General features: G+C 38.8%; 1 protein-coding gene across 5 annotated transcripts in view; it reads left to right on the top strand.

Annotated features, from left to right (window-relative positions):
- The first annotated feature begins 956 nt into the window (after positions 1-956).
- AP3S1 (adaptor related protein complex 3 subunit sigma 1) overlaps positions 957-19,474 on the top strand; it is a 63,195-nt gene continuing 44,677 nt past the window's right edge. For 4 of the 5 annotated variants that reach the window (XR_011425143.1, XR_011425144.1, XM_070233225.1 and 1 more), the window contains exon 1: positions 3,884-5,246. Coding sequence is in view for 3 of the 5 variants with exons in the window: in XM_070233225.1 (XP_070089326.1) it covers positions 4,350-5,246 (897 nt within the window). In the remaining 2 variants the exon portion in view is untranslated. Of the gene's footprint in view, positions 1,137-2,754; positions 5,247-19,474 lie in introns of those variants that run through there. The other variant, XM_070233226.1, reaches the window with a different exon arrangement.

Raw genomic sequence — 19,474 nt, 5'->3', positions numbered from 1 at the left:
AGAACCACTTGTAGCTAAACTCTTAGAGCAGAGTAGTTTCTTTCTCCTCATTGACAAAGAGAAATAAACTCCAAAACATCCCACTTTTATAAATAATCAGTTCGTTCATCTTACCTATTCTCACTCCTGTGTTTACAAGCAACTATATCCCTCCCCAACGCTTATACAAATTCTCAACTCGTATTTAAAAAACACTTAGCAATTTCTCAACCACATATCCACTCATACGCTATCTGTGTGAGTACTGACCAAGACTGTGATCTGCAGATAATGGTGTCTAACACATTAACATAACATGACAAAATGCCAAACACATGTAGACACTCAAATTTCTGTAGTCAAATATCAAGTTAAAAACCAGTGGCATTTAAAATATTAATCCTTACAACTGCCACCAAGAAGTACTTAACATGTAGTATAATATGAAACAAGTATATCCCTTAGTTCTTCCACAACCTATGGCAAAGATACATTGCTTACCTCAAGAGGAACAGGAAGGAAGCAACACTGACATCAAAACAAGTTTAAAAACTCCAAAACTTTCATACTAATGTGCTATGATAGATCTTTCTGCATGGGCATTCAGTGACTTTTTGAGGAAAACAACTAATACAGTAAGTAAAAAAAAATTCAGTTCACATTGTAAAAGAAAATCTAAAATTCATTTCATTTCAGGGTTCCCCAGAGAATCCTTCAATAAAGTACACAAATTCCACTAATATATAAAATACAAGCATATCACTAAAGTAGCATATGTGGCTCTATATGCATTTCTATATACAACAGTTATTCACTGCTGCCTAGGAACTATTATGAATTCCTGTCGGGAAATGATCACCATTGGTTTCATACCAACTGTTCTGAGGCCACAAGTTTTAGGAACTTTTTGATGAAGTCAATGAGTCCTTGGATGGTTCGGGTTCGCTCTACAGCCCACTTCTTTGTTTTCATTATAGGGGTGTCTCCCACAGCCTTTAGCAGGATGTCAACTGTAAAAGAAAAAAATATTGACCATTATACTAAAACATCTAAAGAGAATGTTGTAGAAGACGACTTTAGAAAACTTAAACCTTTAATCTACATACAGTTTATGTATTTAAGATGCTGGAGGTATACCCAAGATGTAAAAATGTTCGGTAAGATTCTTTTTCATCACGTTTTTGTAGGTTTTTTTCCTTGATCCTACAGTCCCACAAAGTCTCCCCATGAAATGAATCTTTAAAATGCATTTTAACATAACAGCAAATTCCAAAGAGAAGAAATATAAATGGTCTATTAAGATAGGAAAAAATATATAACAATGTCATGACCTTTTTCATCTACCAAACTAGTAAATCTTAGAATAATAGTGTAGATGATACTACTATTGGGAATACAAAATGGTGTACCCTTTCTGGAGAGCAATACAGTAATACATTACCAAATACTTAAAGATATATTTGACTCAATAATACTTCCAGGAATCCAGTCTAAGAAAATATGAGATGTGATAAGATTCACTTACAAGGATTTCACCTTCGTTGAAACATTTATAGAAAAAAAAATGGTAAACCTAAATATCCAACAAAGATATTTAGAGGAGATTGGCTAAATAAAGGATATTATACTCTATGATAGAATTTATATAGTGTAGTCTTTAAAGAGCACACTCTCTAAACTCCCTGGGTTCAAAATCCTCTCTGCCACTTGTTAGGTATATATATCTGAATAAACTCTTTAAACTCTCTACCACAGTTTCTCCATTTGTAAAAGGAAGATAATAGCGCATATCTCCTAGAGTTGTTATGAAGATTAAATGAGTTAGTACACGTAAAGCATTTAGAAGAGTATCAGCTCATAACTCATACTCATTGACTCTTAAGATTAAGCTGCCGTTAAAGAAACACATAAAAGCATATTTACAGTATGAAAAAGTTATCAAAATGTATTAAATATAAAACAGCATGTATAATATGATCTCAATTTCATTAAAACCATCACAAGCACATAGTCACATAAACGTGGCCTATGCACCCAAATGCTACTTCTCAGTAGTGACATTATAGGCTATTATTATTTAGTTTTACTTGTGTTTTTTGTCACCACCAAGTTTTCTACAATAAACTTTTCAATAAAAGAAGACAATAAAAATTATTAAAAAGAAAATACATAACTAGGGGCCAAAAAGGTTTGGAGAAATCAAAGGTTTTGATAATCCAACATACAAAGATGCAAACGTAATGACTGTGAATCTGTCTCCTGAAGTTACTTTGCTTAAAAAAAAAAAGACATCTACCATCAAAAGCAACACTGAAAGCAAAATGGTGTTCTGCTGCCCTCTAAAGTTAACTCTATTCTATTACATCCTTCTTGTACCATTCTTTGGTATTAAAAATTGGGTCCCAATCAATGTATTCAAGTTTACCCCTGGAATGAAGGCACCTAGAACAGGTGATGCACACAGGTTATCTTGCTGCTAAAGTCTATTTTCCTTCCTCCTCTTAATAATTCTAGCTTCATTCATGTAGGGAATAGAGATGAACTGGGAGACAACTGAGGGGATTTTGGTTAATTCACCTTCTATACCTCCCCTTCCCTGCTCCTTCAATCCTTTGGGGCTAGCAATAAATCAATTGTAATTGGGCATTTCAAGAAAGTGAAGCAGAAAATATTGAGTTGTACTATTGAAGAAGAGCAGGAGGACAAGAAGCTAGAGAAGGAAAAGCATTTATTGTAATTATAACTGTATTTGTTTTTTTTTCTTTAATTTTAAAGGTGATGTGCTTGTAGTTCTCAACCCTAGCTACACTTTAGACTCAACTCGGCGAACATTTACAGGTGTCCACATCAATTAAATCAGAATCTTCTGGAAGTAGGGCCTTGGCATGGATATGTTCAAAAGCTCTCCCAGGTGATCCTAATGTACTGTCAGGACCAACAACCTCAGTCTGCTTCAATGATCTTTCTTCCTCTGTATTAAATGAAAGATGGAGCATATGAAATATTTAAGCTTCTTTCTTCAGAAGAGGTCCTCAAAAAAGAACAATGTCAAAGTAGAAATTCAATAGCTGGAAACTAAGTTTTAAATCAGAGGCAAACTCAAATACTCACAGGAGCCAGAAAATGAAAATCTGATTTTAAATGATGATTTAAAGATATATACTGTGCAGACCAAAGAAAACACGCCGCATAACCTCAGACCCTATCTGGGCTCTGGGCCTCTGTTTTACACAGCTGTCTTTAGGTCAAGTAGTCAGCTTTTTCCTAAGACTATTAGAGCTTAAAACAAACCTGAAACAAACCCTGTTCCTACTTATAGTAAATTGGAAGAAAAAAAGGGAACAAGAATCTGTAAAACTCATGGGATTCTTTTGAAGAAAGATTCTAACGGTTATCTACAGAAATAATCATAGGTTTCTGTTCCTCTACTAGTGCATCATGTGGAAGCAACAACACAGATTTCCCCCAAATGTAGAGGCAGTCTGCTTAAAGCGGGACAGCGCTAGGAGAGACAATTATCCTCCACAGCAGCAGAAACTGATGTTGGATGACAGGCCGTGAGATCACTGACTGGAAAACACGCCGTCCCTACGCTTTAAGACTCTGGATTGAGAAAACCTGAGGCCAAGGGTCAACCTCTTCGAATTGTAGATGCTGATTTGCTGCTCTTCTCAGGCAACCCTACATAGAGTGCCCCACTTAGGAATTTCTGTATTTTACAATGGCGAACTAATTCTCAATAAAGAGCGTGGGGACAGCTGGTTCACGCAAGGAAATGATTCACTTACAAAGGTTCCAAAATGGTGTTTAAAAAAAAAAAAGGCAGCGAAGGGGGCCAGTCCGGTCGTGTAATGGTTACATTCGCAGGGTCGGCTGCGCAGGCCGGGGTTCCAGTTCCGATCCCAGCGGGGCCCTACACACCGCTCATCAAGCCACGCTGTGACAGTGTCCCATATACAAAATAGAGGAAGACTGGCACCGTTGTTAGCTCAGGGCCAATCTTCCTCACCAAAACAAAGAAACAAAAAGGATGACGCCTATGCCTTTAGTTTTCCCTTAGCGTTCTTCGTACTGGGTAAAACTCCAGTTTTTTGGTTCAAGGAGTGAATTCACATGCAATTAGCATAAAAAACAGCGAACTGGTCAGAAGGGGTGGATTCTAATTCAGACTTGCCACCGACATCTCTATCACCTTAAATCATTCAAATAATTAGGTCCCGCGTTAAGTAGCTGGAGCCACCGAGATCCCACTCAGCTCCCACCTTCAAACAGCTCGCAGTCTGGCCAACCCAAAGGAAGATCGGAGTACAGGGTGTTAACTGCGGTGACAGTCAAGTACCAGGCACGACACCGCGAAGGTGCGTCCAGAGATGGCCTTCTGGAGAGGCACTCAAGTCAAAGGTGGAAAAGTACACTTCCTCTCTCCTGACTGCTCAGAAACCACGTCTGGGACCGGCCCTGCTCTAAACTTTGCTTCTTCATTGCCCTCTATGCCTAGACGGACGCAATCTAAACCTCCCACCTCTGCCCAGAACGAAACTGCTCTCAAAATTACTTTTTTTTTTGGTGTCGCCGGCAGGCTCCTCTGTTCCCGGCGAGACTGCAGCGGAAGAGGGGGGCTCCGGAGTGGCCGTTTCTGGGGAAACCTCCGTAGGTCCTTCGCCATCAGCCGCAGTCGAGGGAGAAAGCTGCAGCGCGGACTCCGGCTCCTCAGCCATCTTGCTCGGTGGAAAACGAGGGCGGAGGTGGTGGGCGGCGCACAAGCGTGCAGTGGGCGGGCCTTGCGTCAGGGAGCGTCGCTAAGGAAGCGCCGGAGTAGGGAGACTCAACCCAACCGTGAAAGTCGGGCTTGCAGGCTGGTCCTCTTTTGTCGAACCTGTTGCAGACCCCTGACGGTTAATGCCGCAACTACCGTTTTCCCCCAGCAACAAGCCTCCGCAAGGCGTCTGTGGGCATCGCTGCTGCACGCCACCGAGTGCGCAGGCGCCCCTCCGGCAAGCCGAGATGTTTCCGCTTCCCTCCGCGTCGGCCCCGTCCGGGCCCCGCCCCTCCCAGGCCCCGCCCCGCAACTCGGGGGCGCGCGCGCGCGTGCGAGAGGGGGCGGGTGGGGAAGGATCGCTGGCGAGATCCCGAGGCGAGGCTCGCTCGCCTGCCCCCGCCCTGGCCGCCAGCGCCCACCCGGTCGGCCCGGCTCAGCCATGATCAAGGCCATCCTCATCTTCAACAACCACGGGAAGCCGCGGCTCTCCAAGTTCTACCAGCCCTACGTGAGTATCCCGCCGCCGCCGATCCGGGCGAGGGGAATCGTTGGCGGCAGGCAGCGCCCTCAAGGCGGACCCCTCGGGCGCGCCGCGGCCCTTCCCGCGCCCCGGCCGCCTCGCGCCCCGGGGCTGTCAGCCTTTGGGTGGGTGTGAGCAAGGTGCCCACCTTCCGCAGCGCTCCCATCCTCCGACGTGGCTCTGCCTGGGCGCCTCCTCCGCCCGTCTTGGGCTGGGTGGTTTCCCGGCTGCGCGGGCGAGGCCCTGGAGACTTCGCCGTGGGGGCCCCTGCCGGTCGGGCAGCCGCAGCCCACCTGCGCCCGCGAGCCCCCGGCGCCCTGGCCTTCCTGCCGCTCGCGGCTTCTGGCGGCCGCGGAGGACTGCGCGCCGCTCGCGGGGGCGCAGCCCCACCGCCCGGACTCCCAGCCTCTCCTGGTGGACTTGTGTCTCTCCTCCGGGGACCGATGGGCTACTGTTTTCACTGTAATCCTCTCATCGCGCAGGAACTTCGGCTCCCTGCGTCTTGATGACGGCACGCTCTGTAGTGTCTGTTGCGATACGTGGTCGACTGTCCAGTGTGACTTTCAGGTGTCTCCTTATTTAAGAAAAAGATAAGTGAAGACCTGACGTTTTCCTCGGGCTTTTCCCCTAGTGGCTGTAAATAATTTACAACTGCCATAACCGGTGACGTTTGTAGTTGACCAATTAGAACTGTAATTCTATACCTGGAAGTTACCGTTTCACCTGCTGGTTTGGCATTTTTCTACGTCAGGGGATTTACCCAAATTTTTAGTTTTCTTCTACTTATGAGGAATAGTGATATTTGTAAAACCCTTTTAGAAGCGTAAATATTGAGGAAAAGGCAGGAGGTTTTAAGGTAGTAAAGATAATTTATTAATGATTGAAAGAGGGTTATAGACATATGTGCTTATCTGAGGGCAAAATTCACCTCTGGGTAAAACACGTAAAATTGGACTCTCAATGGTAGGATTAAGGTAGAGATGAACCTTTTGCATAGTTTGGGGCATTTTGCTTAGAACCAGAAATGACCTTTCAATGAAATGTTGAAATTGTGCCAAGGCTAACACTTTTATGCAGATAATTCCCAGATGGAAATCACTCCTGCCATTTAAAATTATATGTGAAAATGTTCCTTTGGCTAAAATGATAATGCAGTCGGAGGTGTTAGTTGAAGTGAGAAATCTTGAACTTATTCCTCATTTCCTTTTCAAAAAAGTAGTTTTGCTTTTGCTGGCGATAAAGAGTATTTTCTACTATTCTTGTTTGGTTTTAGTATAGTATAATTCAAATACAAATGCTCTGTTTATGAATTTTATATCTTTTTTAATCGAAGATAAAATTCTAGTTGATCCTTCTGAGTGAAAAAAATGCCTTTAACTTTACATTGTTACCCGTTTACCTAAAATACAGAACTAGCCTATATTGAAGGATCTTTCTCTCAACGATTTTGCCTCTGCCATTCATTTGCAGTGTAGAAATGGTATGCTCCAATAGTGAAACAATTGAAAAATGTGTTTTTCCATATCTACACTTAATAATTAAGCAGTATTAAAAATAATAGGTTTCTTGGCTAATCCGTAATATCAGTGTAATCAGTCCTGTAGTGTGAAATTTAACTATCTACAGAAAAATGTATTTAATTTGGAGATCCAGGAATACATCTTTCTCCTGTCCAACAATGGGAACAAAAATATATTTTACTTTTACTCAGTAGGTAGCGCTGAAGGTTAATGTGGGAAGAGGCAGTTTTGGAAGCAGTGGCATTTCTGGTGTCATTTTTGGCCATTGCAGAAGTAACAAGTGTTACTGGGTGCCGGAAGCTAGGAGGTGTAAAATGAAGAATCTTGTGGTCACTGGACATGTAGAAGTGGGGATGCCAGGAGCTATTTCTGTGTGTTAGTCTTTCATAAATTTGGTTTTGCTCACTGTGTATTTTCTCATTCAGGAATAATTTAGGATTATTTATTTATTTATGTGTTGCTTCCTCCGCTAGATCATAATCTGTTTGAGGGCAGAAATCTTTTTCATTCATTTATTCTGAGTCAGTTTGTCAACAAATATTGATTTCATGGCTACCACATACAGACAGTGCTTTAAATCCAGAGGTGAACAAACAGGTAACCTCTCTTCTTTTGGCAGGGGGATAGACAAAGCTAATAAGTAGAATATACCATGCCCGACAGTAACAAGTGCTGTGGAGAAAATAAAAAGGGAAGGATGATGGAGAGTGTGAGGGTGACAATTTAAAATAGGATTGCCAGGTAAGTTCTCACTGTGAAGGTGACATTTGAGCAAGGACTTGAAGGAATTAAGAAAGCCAGCCTTGCAAATATCTGGGGAAAGATCATTCCAGGCTGAGGGAGCAGCATATGCAAAGGCCCTGAGGAGGCAATGCCTGTTTGAAGAACCTGCCCTGTTTGAAGGACACCAAGAAGACTTGCATGGCAAGAGCAGACTGTGTAAGGGAGAGTAGTTGGAAATGAGGTCTGTTTGTATAGGGTATCAGAGCTTATACTATTCTCACTGCCTGGAATGTCCTTCCCTTCCTTTGCCAAATGTCCAGATTCAACCGCCTGTTCCAGGCTTGACTCAAACATCACTTAAGCATTCTCTAAGACCTTTTATCTTGCTGAAAAACTCCTCTTGGTTCTTAGGATTTTATTTTTATCTTTATTATGATACAGTATTCTTTTCACTGCCTGTAATTCCTTGGGGTGTCCTATAGATCCCTTGAGGGAAGATATTGGGTTTTAGATATATTTGTGTCACCCCCAGCAATCGACATTGGATCTTGAATATAGAAAGCTCTCAGTAAATCTTTGCTAAATGCACTCATTAGAGTCTCCTAGCTTGAGATGAAGTTTGGATTAGAAGTGACTTCCTAATATACCTTCCAGTTCTTAAAATTTAGTCTTTCATTAACTAGAGGTTTTAAGAATCCATGCCTTTAGGACAAAAGTAATGGTGGCATAGCTGGGACTTCAACTGTTTCTGTTTTAAGTTAAAAGAAGTATATATCTGATAAGATTGACAGCTTTGAAATTAACTTATTAAGCAATATCTACGAGTGTGGCCGGGTTAACAGTTGGTGCCCTGACAGGATGCTGAGGTTTGAGTCTAACAGTAATGGTTTAAACACTGAGCAGTTTGAAAACCGTCTAACCATTTGTCAACTCATTTCCTTTACTGCATTGGATTTCCATGCCTCATTTATCCTTCCTCATGATACAACAATTTATATGTTCATCTTTACCCTTTAATAGTGCAGATTTCCATTCCTGCTATAATAGATTTTTAGATTTGATTGTACCTCCAAGCTGCTGTTGTGTGTGAGGCATAGGAAATCATACACCTGTTTTTGCTAAACTGAAGTTTTTGTTCATTCTGCCAGAATCAAACATTAAGAATTAAAGAGTAGGCTCAGAATGTGTCCCCTTTTGTTTTTGCCTTCTATATATCCTTGAACTATGACTGCAGAAGTTCACATGTTTTCCTTGGTTTAATTGTTTCTTTAATTGATACTTAGCCACAGCAAATTGGCAACAATAAACTTTAGTCTTTTAATATTTGCCTGGCAGTATTTGTGTATCACTATAAATGTCTAATGAGACATATTTCATAAACTAGATATATTTTTACATAGCAGTCAAACAAGAAAACCCCTTGGATTCCTATATTAGTAATGAACCATGGCATATCTTAATAAAGGATAAAAATGTTTTTCTTTTATATGAATTGTCTTAGTTCTTTCCACAGACAAAAAAGATTGTGTGTGTATACGTGCACACACCCACAGTGCAAACAGGAAAGTTTTCAAACTGTTAGAAACATGAGTTGCTTCAATTTTCTTATAAACTGCATCTAAGTTGTTTGTCAACCAAATGCAAGCCCTAGAAGGAACTCTAGGATTGTTCTTTCCTTTTTTTCGAGTTTGTTTACATGAAAATATAAAGTATAAGTATGTATAACATTTTTATTCTTTTAAAAAAATCCTTAAGAAAGATGCATCCATGTTTACTGATCTTTTTTTAGTGATTGTTAAGACAGTGTGGCAGATGGGATAAACTTATTTTTATGATCAAGATGTAATTGTCAAAACAGTTCTAAGTATTAAGGTGTTAACACACATTAACATGTACTGTTTGAGCTGTTTTGTTAAGAGGATAATTTCAAATGATTTGATTTCCTTCTATGTTAGTTAGGATGCTTTTGGCTACATAAATTAGGTATAATGTAGCCTGACACAAATTTACTTAAAAAGAACTAGGTTAGGATACGTAATAGGAAGTGCCGAGTAGTAGACAGATTCCAAAATTATTTGATTCACCAAACGAATGACTCGTCATAGACCTAGTTTCCTTCTCTTTCTCTGCCTTGCTTTTCACACAGTTGATATACAAGAGCTGATTTCCTCCTTGAAATCACTGGTAATCAGTTCAGTCCACAAGGAGAGAGTGATCTGTTCCTGAAGTCCTGGAATATGTCTTTTACTTCAGTCTGGTTAGTTCTACCCAAGACCAGTAACAGCTTATGCTAATCAAGATCCACCCTTGGAGCTGAGGATGAGAGTGGAAGCATGATAAAATTGGTCTTATTTTAGAAAGGTGCAAGAGAGGGGTAGGTATTGGGTGTGTAAACAAGTGTCCACTATTCCCTCTTTATTAGCTCACATTATTTCTTTTGAATAGATATTATTTTTTCTTTTCTGTAATTTTAGATTGCTTCTGAAGTTGTTAATATCAGGAATGGTTTTTGATAATGTGTGGTTCTGAACATGTGCCACAAAAGATCTTAGTTCAAAGTATTCCTTTTATCAAAGGATCATTCAAAAATTCAAATTCTAATGTCACAATTTTTGTAGATAGTATGTTTGAAGACTTGCTTTTAAAAAGTTAAGATAAAACTTGTTGAAAATTAAATTGTAAAGGAGGAAATAAAATGTTCTGTATTACAGTGATTTTTGGTTTTGGGGGAAAGGTTATAGGTCATTCCTCTGCCTTTCAAAACAGAGGAAGGACTTGTATAGGGTGGCTATATTATGTTTTCTTAGTAAAGTTATTGATTGTTAAATTATTGATTGTTTTACTTTTTAAATGTTTCTTTTTTGTGATTACGTGGAAAATATTTAGTATTAAGATTACTAAGGTCATCTTTGATTTCACCATCCACAGATAACTGTTAACATTTAGTGTATTTCCTCCAGCCTTCATTTTTCCTTCCAGAATGTCCCAGTGAAAAATATATACCTTTTAGACATTAATAAAACAAAATGAATGCGTTGAAGCTGTTGGCGGGTTTATTGAACATATGTGGCTTTAAGATAACCAAATATGTTTATGTCTGGCTCTTAACATTGTTAAAATGTTTAAAAATACAATCATGTATATTAATAGCACTTTAATAATTTGCATATATTTTTTCTCGGTGTACATCTTTCTCTTTTACAAAATTGAACTCATATATGTAACCTGAGTGTATCAGGGCCCTTCCCTTTTCTGATCCCGAAGGGAAGTCTTTGCTCATTTTTGTTGGAAAGTCAAAGAATTCATTCTTGTTTTTAGCATTTCAAGTCGTCTTTGTACTTTGTGGGTTATGGATTTCTTCACTGTTGCTGGTAAGCCAAGGTGATTCTGAGTTGTAGACCACCTAGAGGAGCCAGTCCCCTTCCAGCCTCTTGTTATATAAAACTCTCACATTGGGATAAATTACACATGTTCTTTCCTTGCCCATTCTGCCCTGTTAGCCTTCCCCTGCCCAGTCCTTTGAACTGCACTGTAGATAAACAAAGTTTTTACTGAAGGATCAGGCAACTCTCAGAAGGATATTGCAGTAGAGGAGAAAGAAAGGCCGACATTCCAGCTAACAGGTGTTAGCTTCTTAAAACTCCAGGAGAAGGCACTTCTAGACTTAGTCCTTTGAGAAGAGGGGTGACCTTTTTGGATACTACCTGACTTGTCCATTGCGGTCGTCTTTCTCTCTCTTCCTGCCTGTATTCCTTCAGCAATATTTATTTGTTGTTTGTATAGCCATGTTCTAACGTCTGGTAATATTGTGATGAGTACCTTGCCTTATGAGTTTACATTCTAGTGATGGGAAATAGACATAAACAAATTATGTAAAATTCTGATTAGTGTTTGAAGAATGAAACAGTGTAAGGGGATGAAGAGTGATAAGGGAGAGGCCATATTAGATAAAATCATCAAAGAAAGCCTCTTTGTCTTAAAGGTTCACCCATGTTGTAGCATGTGTTAAAATTTCCTTCCTTTTTAAGGCTGAATAATATTCCATTATATGTGTGTGGGTACCACGTATTGTTTATCCATTCATCTGTTAGTGGACCCTTGGGTTGCTTCCACTTTTTGGCTATTGAGGGTGATGCTGCTGTGAACATGAGTCATTAGGTGTACATGGGACCATGGGTATACAAATATCTGTTTGAGCACCTGCTTTCACTTCTTTTGGGTACATACCGAGAAGTGGAATTGCTGGATCGTATGGTAATTCTATGCGTAAATTTTTTTTCACAGCTTGCTATACCATTTTCTACAGCAGCTGCACCATTTTACGTTCCTACCAGCAAAGCAGAAGTGTTCTAATTTCTCCACATCCTTGCTGACACTTATTTTCTGTTTTTTCATAATAGCCATCCTAATGGATGTGAAGTGGTATCTCATTGTGGTTTTGTTTTACATTTCCCTAGTGTCTAGTGATGTCAAGCGTCTTTTCATGTGCTTACTGATCATTTGGATATCTTCTGTGGAGAAATGTCTTTTCAAGTCCTTTGCCCACTTGTTAACCTGGTGGTTTATTTTTTTGTTGTTGAGTTGTAGGAGTTCTTTATATGTTCTGGATATCAGTTCTTTATCAGATATATGATTTGCAAATATTTTCTCCCCATCCCTGGGTTGCTTTTTTGTCCAAAGAATGATATCCTTTTTCAAAGGACAGCATACTTTGATGCACAAATGTTTTAAATTTTGGTAAAGTCCAATTTAGCTATTTTTTTTGTCTCCTGTGCTTTTGGCATCATATCCAGAAAGTAGTTTTTGAATGACTACATAATAGTTTATTATATACTGTACCATAATTTATTTAACCAGTCTTATACTGTGGGCTTTTATTTTGAGTAAGGTTTTTTTGATGAAGATTTAGTAAGAAACATACTTGTAAAATCTGATACATAATAAAGACTCAGTAATTGTTACTTAAATTAATAATAACAATTACTTTTATTATTACTACTACTTGCTACTTTCTACCCTTGGTTGGAACATTATGTAGCTAAGGAGCTGTAGAACATTCCAGAGATTGTTCTCAGATACTCTTTGTATTTCCTCAGAATGAATTGTCTCATTGTAGGCTTTGTTTTGGGTTTTTTTTCTTTTTTGAGGAAGAGTAGCCCTGAGCTAACTACTGTCAGTCCTAATCTATTTGCTGAGGAAGACTAGCCCTGAACTAACATCCGTGCCTGTCTTCCTCTACTTTATACGTGGGACGCCCACCACAGCATGGCTTGACAAGCAGTGCCATGTCCGCACCTGGGATCCGAAGCTGTGGACCCTGGGCCGCTGAGAAGCGGAACGTGCGAACTTAACCGCTGCGCCACCGGGTGGGCCCCCTAGGCTTTGTTGTGGAATGAACTTCCTTCTTATTACAAAATATAAAGTCCTCCAAGATTCTTCCAGAGAAGAGTTTCGTAAGAAGACTTTTTAGGAGAAAGATAGCTGTAAAACTTGCCCCAGCTTTTTTTTTTTCCCCTTTAAATTACGTAACCTTAAAAAAAAAAATCTTTATGAAGGTGTAATTCACATACTATAAGATTCATCTCTTGAAAATGCATAATTCCTTGGTTTTTATTGTATTCATTTTTGTGCAATCATCACTATAATTTAAATTTGGAACATATTCATCAAATCAAATGAAACCTAGTACCCATTAACAGTCACTCCCCCATCCCCACTTCTCCCTGCCCCTGGCAACCACTAATCTATTTTCTATGTCTATAGATTTGCCTATTTTAGACATTTCATGTAAATAAAATAATAAAATATGTAGTCTTTTGTGACTGGCTTCTTTCACTTAGCCTGATGCTTTCAGGATTCACCCATGTTGTACTGTGTATCAGTACTGCATTCCTTTTTATGGCTAACTAATATTCCATTGTATAGATATACCACATTTTCTTTATCCCTTTATCAGTTGATGGATGTTTGGGTTTCCACTTTTTGGCTACTATGAATAATGCTGCTATGAACATTCATGTACAAATTTTTGTGTGGGTATATATTTTCATATCTCTTGGGTATGTATCTAGGAGTGGCATTGCTAGGTCAAATGGTAACTCTGTGTTTGTTTGAAGCACTGCTAGACTGTTTTCCAAATTGTCTGTCCTATTTTACATTCACATCAGCAATCTATGAGGGTTCTAATTTCTTCATATCCTCATTAACTCATTTTATTGTCTGACCTTTTGATTCTAATCATCCTGGTGGATGTCAAGTAGTATCTCATTGTGACTTTGATTTGTCTTTTGCTAATGACAAATGATGTTGAGCATCTTTCCATGTGATTATTCGCTATTTGCATATCTTCTTTAAAAAAAGGCTTTTCAAATCCTTTGCCACTTTTGAGTTATTTGCCTTTTTGTTATTGAGTTGTAAGAGTTCTTTATATAGTCTAGATGCAAGTTCCTTATCAGATATATTATTTGCAAATGTTCCTCCTATTGTGGTTGTTTTACTTTCCTGCTGATATCATTTACAGCACAAAGGTTTTTAGTTTTGATATTGTCCAGTTTATCTATTTTTTTTTTGCTTGTGCTTTTGGTGTCATATCTAAGAAAGCTTTGTCTAATCCAAGGTCATAAAGATTAATACTTACATTTCCTTTCAAGAGTTTTGTAGTTTTAGTTCTTACATTTAGGTCTATGATGCATTGAGTTAGCTTTATGTATGGTGTGAAGTAGGGATCCAGCTTCATTTTTTGCATGTGGCTATCCAGTTTCCCAGCACCATTTGTTGATTTGTTGAAAAGACTATTCTTTCCCTATTGAATTGTCTTGGTACCTTACTCTTACTTCTCCCCTAAATTTTGCATTGTTTTTGAGTTCTCAGACCGTTCATCTGCCATCATGTTTCAGACTCTCTTTAAATATTTCAAATTCGGTATATCATCTTCTCAGTTGTTTGGTATTTAAATAAAATAATAGAGTGGGAAACATCTTCATATGGTAGATGATAGTTTTAGAGTGTTGGTACTAGGCTGCCATTTATTGAGTGCTTTCTTTATTGTGCTAAGCATTTTTTGTGTGTGTATATGTGAGGAGGGTTGGCCCTGAGCTGACATCTGTGGCTAATCTTCCTGTTTTTGCTTAAGGAAGGTTGTTGCTGAGCTAACATCTGTGCCAGTCTTCCTCTCTTTTATGTGGGCTGCCGCCACAGCATGGCTTGATGAGCAGTACTAGGTCTGCGCCCAGGATCTGAACCTGCAAACTCCAGGCCGCCAAAGCACAGCATGTGAACTCAACCACTATGCCACTGGGCTGGCCGTGTGCTAAACATTTTTAATACTTTTTTATACATTGTGAGGGAAAATACCAGAGGGTTCTTCTCTTAGAAATTTAATGAAATAATCTCAGCAAGTGCTAATACAGTTTCTGTTGTAGGTGCCCTCTTCTCTCTTTGTTTGCCATTTAAGGGTAACCCCATCCTGACTGCATGTTCTCTATGCATTCAGACTAAAGTGAGGCCTACTCAACACGCCAGGTCTCCAGCGAGACTTCCTACTTTGGAGTGGCCTGGGAAAACAAACTCACTCACTGGGTTTTCTATACTGGAGCCTTCTCTTTTTCCTGATTCCTAAATGTTGGAGTGCTTGAGGCTTAGTCTTCAAACTTCTCTTCCTTTTAATGCAATATGAACTAATTATTATTCCTCATACATGCTCCTTGCTTTCCTGATTCCATGCTTTTGCCCACATTCTTCCTTCTGCCTCAGATATCATACAACTTCACATTCCCTATTCTCTACATTTCTGAATTTTACCTATTCTTCAAGGCCCTTCCTAGACACCCGTCACTTTTCTTTGAAGATGATAGTCTTGTGGTGGAAAATCAAGTTCCCCTTGACTTCTTATAGTATGTTATTTGTACTGTTCTTATGTCAGCAATTGCCCTCCAACTTTTATTATAAAGACATCTATTTCTTTTTTGTAATGTTAAAAAAAGCCAGATTTAGAACACTAACTAGAAATTTTAAATAGCTATATTCGTTTTACTTTTTGTTTTAAGCTCTTTAAGAAAAGGATCTGTTTCTCTTTCATCTTGGTAATTCTCTATTCTAACATCTAGTGGAGTGAATGAATGCGTTTAAAGAAAAAAATTCTCCACTGAGGGTATGTGGGAGGGAGGGATGAGGATAATGACATATTTATGATTTGATTAGAAGGAAGTTTTCGTTTTAAAATTGCCTTTTATGCCATATGCATAAGGATGGGAAAGGAACATGGGAAAAGAGAAAGGTTATTAGTGGGTTACTGAATTTAAAATTTAGTTTTCATTAATGCATTAAGAATTATTTAAAATAAAAGCTGTTGCCTTTATGTAACTCTACTTGTCTTTAGACTCATGTAATCTAGGAGTTGTGACCAACTGAAATGTATCTCGACTTCTGTTATGAAACTATAGTGTTAGGAAATCTGAAGCAATTTCCAGGCTTGTTTATGAAAGCTGTTAAGTTAAATTGATTATTAAAGAAGGGCAAATTGTCTTATGTCAGCAGAAACGTGATTTGTTTAATCTTAACTTAGACTTTGGATGTTTAATTAAAATTTTAAAGCATTCTTTCCAATATTGATTTTCATAGTTGAGTATTGCTGGCATTTTAAGAAAAACGATTCCAAGCGGCAGATGTGACGTTCACATGAGAAATTCTTTTCACTGTTAGTGAAACATAGTTAAGGTTTAACATATTTAACTTGTTATTTGTTTATAAACAATAATATAATCCAAAAAGATAGCTTTCCTTAAAAGAAAACTTTTAAGATCTTTACTCTATCATTAGAGTTCTAGAGCTTATTTTACAGATGATGACAAGGCTCAGAGGCAGATATTTTAAAATAAGTCAGTGTTAATCCGTGCTTATTATGTGCCAGGTTTTGTTTTTAAGATCTTTGTGTATGTTAACTCAATCCTCACAACAACTCCATGAGGTATATGTTGTTATTTTCTTCATGCTACAAATGAGCATAACTCAGGTACAGAGAGGTTAACTAACTTGCTGAAAGTCACACCGCTGGTAAAGAGCATATCCAGAAATAAACCCATATAGTTTGGTTGCAGATTCCATACTCTTCCTCCTAGTTTGTTTTTAGTTTGTTTATCAAAGTTATACGTATGTGTAGGTTAAATAATCTGGTAGTTCTTTAAGGTTTATTGTGAAAAATACCATGCTCTCTTTCCTCCTCCCCACATTTAAGTACTTTCAGCTGATTACTCAGTATTTATGTACACATCTCTAAATAATATGCTTGTTTTGCTGCCTGATTTTTCACTTGTAGGCCTGATCTATTGACTTCTGCTATTGAAAATGATTATTTAGCTCTTTTTTTCCCCCTCCCGCCCAACATCTGTATCCTTCTCAATCCCTTAGTTATTTCATAATTTTTGTGAGATCAGTGTTTTTGGTGTTTACATTAATTTACTGTGTGAACAGTATCCTCAGCTAAACCATGTTGTAAACTGCTTAGTTTTTTCTTTCCTGACATTTTATTTTCTGTGGAGATACAACTGCCTTTTCCTTTGAACTTGTGTGTTATTTAATTATCACTAATTCAGGTCTCAATCATGTTGCTAGTTGTCTCAATCATATGCATCTTCTATCAGTTTCATGTTCCTGAAGAAATCTCTTCTGGAATCTTTTGACTAGGGCCAATCTGGACCTGTTGTATGGCCATCGTACTAGATCTACGTTATCTTAGGGCTTCCTTTTGCTGTCCCTGTGTTGGGTCTCCTATTACTTGATTTCTTGGTTTATCATCTTATCATGGTGTAGTACATCTTCCAGTAACTTCTTGAGAAAGGTCCTGGGAGGTAGATTTTTTTGAGATCTTGCATGTTTGAAAAGAGTCTTAGAACTTCACATTGCCTATAGAATTTTATGATAGAAATAACTTTTCCTCAGAATTTCGATGGCATTGAGCCATACCTTTTAGTTTCTAGTGTTTACTATCACAAAGCCTGAGGCAATTCTGATTCTTATTTTTTGTGTATGGTCTGTTTTTACTGTCTAGAAAGTATGTAGACTGTTTTTCTGCAGTTTCTGAAGTTTCACAGACCCGTGCTCTAAGTCTGTTTTCATTAATTGTGCTGAGTACTTACTTGATGGGCCCTTTTATTCTGGAAGTTCTTGTCCTCTCTGCTTGAAAAATTTCTCAGTTTACTCTGTTCTGTTTTTGAATCTCCTTCTATTCAGTGTTCCTCTGGACCATTCTTTTACTTTTCTTATCCTTTCTCTTCCATTTTTTATGTGTTTGCCCTTTGGCTCTATTTTCTGGATGCGTTTTACAACTGTATTTTCCCAGTCTTTCCCCTAAATTTAAAATTTCTCCTTATATTTTTAATTTCCGTGAGCTCCTTTTAAAACTTATGAATGTTATTGTTTTATAGTATGCTCTTCTTATTTCATAGTTGGATTATCTTTCTTACCTCTCTGATATTAATGATATATATTTTTAAATTTTCTTCTCCCTATTTGGTTTATTTCCTTTGAGTTGCTGTCATCCCCTGTTTTGTCTTTACCTGTTATGTTAGAGCTATCTGCAGATGTCTAGTGATCTTGGGTGACTGCTTCTGTCTGAGGGTAGAATACTAAAACCAAATTGCAAGCTCTGAATTCATGATTAGAGATTGTCTGTGTGAGCTTTACTTGAGATGATCAGGCTAGGCAGTTTAACTAGTGTAAAAGTTACAGTTGTTGTAACAACAATCCCCTAAATCTTAGCAGCTTAACATAGTAAAAGTTTATTTCTCACATGAAGTCTAGTATTGGTATTTGTGATCACCTGTAACCTTCTGTGTGGGCATTTGTCTGTCGTTCTTGAGAAGGGATCAAAGGAACTTCCACATCTAACATGAGAGATTGTGCAGAAATTTTTATGAGTGAGGCCTGGATGATAACTGGCTCACCTGGGAGGAAAAAGCTCTAATTTGTAGTGTTTGCTCCATGGTGTAAGTACTCCCATAATGGCCAGTTTCAGGCTACCAACATGATGTCACTAAATGCAGAATTGGCAAGAGATACAAACACTTGACCCTCAATTGTGCCAGCTCTGACATACCACTGCACCTACCAACCATGTCCCTTGGGCCAGAACTGAGTTGTGTGGCTCCACCTAAATTCAAGGTAGAATGAAAAATGTTCTTCAATTGTGTGTCTGGGAAATAAAGGAACTAGATTTTGGAGAACAGATAGCAGTTTCTGCCATAGTTGGAACCTCCAATGTCATTATCTTTAGATCTAGGTAGAATTCCTGGAGAAGTTTGTTCCAGATTCCAGCCTGGCTGGTGAAGAAGCCCTGGCTGTAGGAACTATGGGAACTGATTGAGGAAAAGGGTTAGAGATTTCAACATCAGGTATGTGTACATTTTCTTAACCTACCCCCCACGCCCCATTTTCAGTATGGTGCCTGTATTCGGTTTTTATAGCTGCTCTAACAAATGACCACAAATTAAGTGGCTTAAAACAACACAAACTTCTCATACAGTTCTGTGAGTTAGAAGTCTGACATGGCTTTTACTGGGCTAAAATCAAGGTATTGACAGAGCTGCATCACTTTCTGGAGGCTCTAGGAGAGAATCCATTTCCTTGCCTTTTCCAGCTCCTAGAGGCCACCCACATTCCTTGGCTCATGGCCCCCTTCTTCCGTCTTCATAGCCGGCTGAATAGCATTTCCCCGACTCTTTTCTAGTCATCTCCCTCTGACCACAGCCCAGGAAAAGTTCTTTACTTTGAAGGAACCGTGTGATTAGATTAGGCCCATTCAGACAATCTGGGGTAATCTCCCATGTCAAGGTCATTGGTTTAATCACAGCTTCAAAGTCCTTTTTGCTGTGTAAGGGGACATATTCATTGGTTCCAGAGATTAGGATGTTGTCATCTTTTGTGAGCCGTTATTCTGCCTCCCATAGCACCCCTTGCTCTCCAAAGACCCTCAGTTTT

This window comes from Equus caballus, chromosome 14 (genome assembly GCF_041296265.1).
Source record: "Equus caballus isolate H_3958 breed thoroughbred chromosome 14, TB-T2T, whole genome shotgun sequence".
NCBI lineage: Eukaryota > Metazoa > Chordata > Mammalia > Perissodactyla > Equidae > Equus > Equus caballus.
Note: the sequence above shows the minus strand (reverse complement) of the source record. Positions and strands in the feature narration are given on the sequence as shown.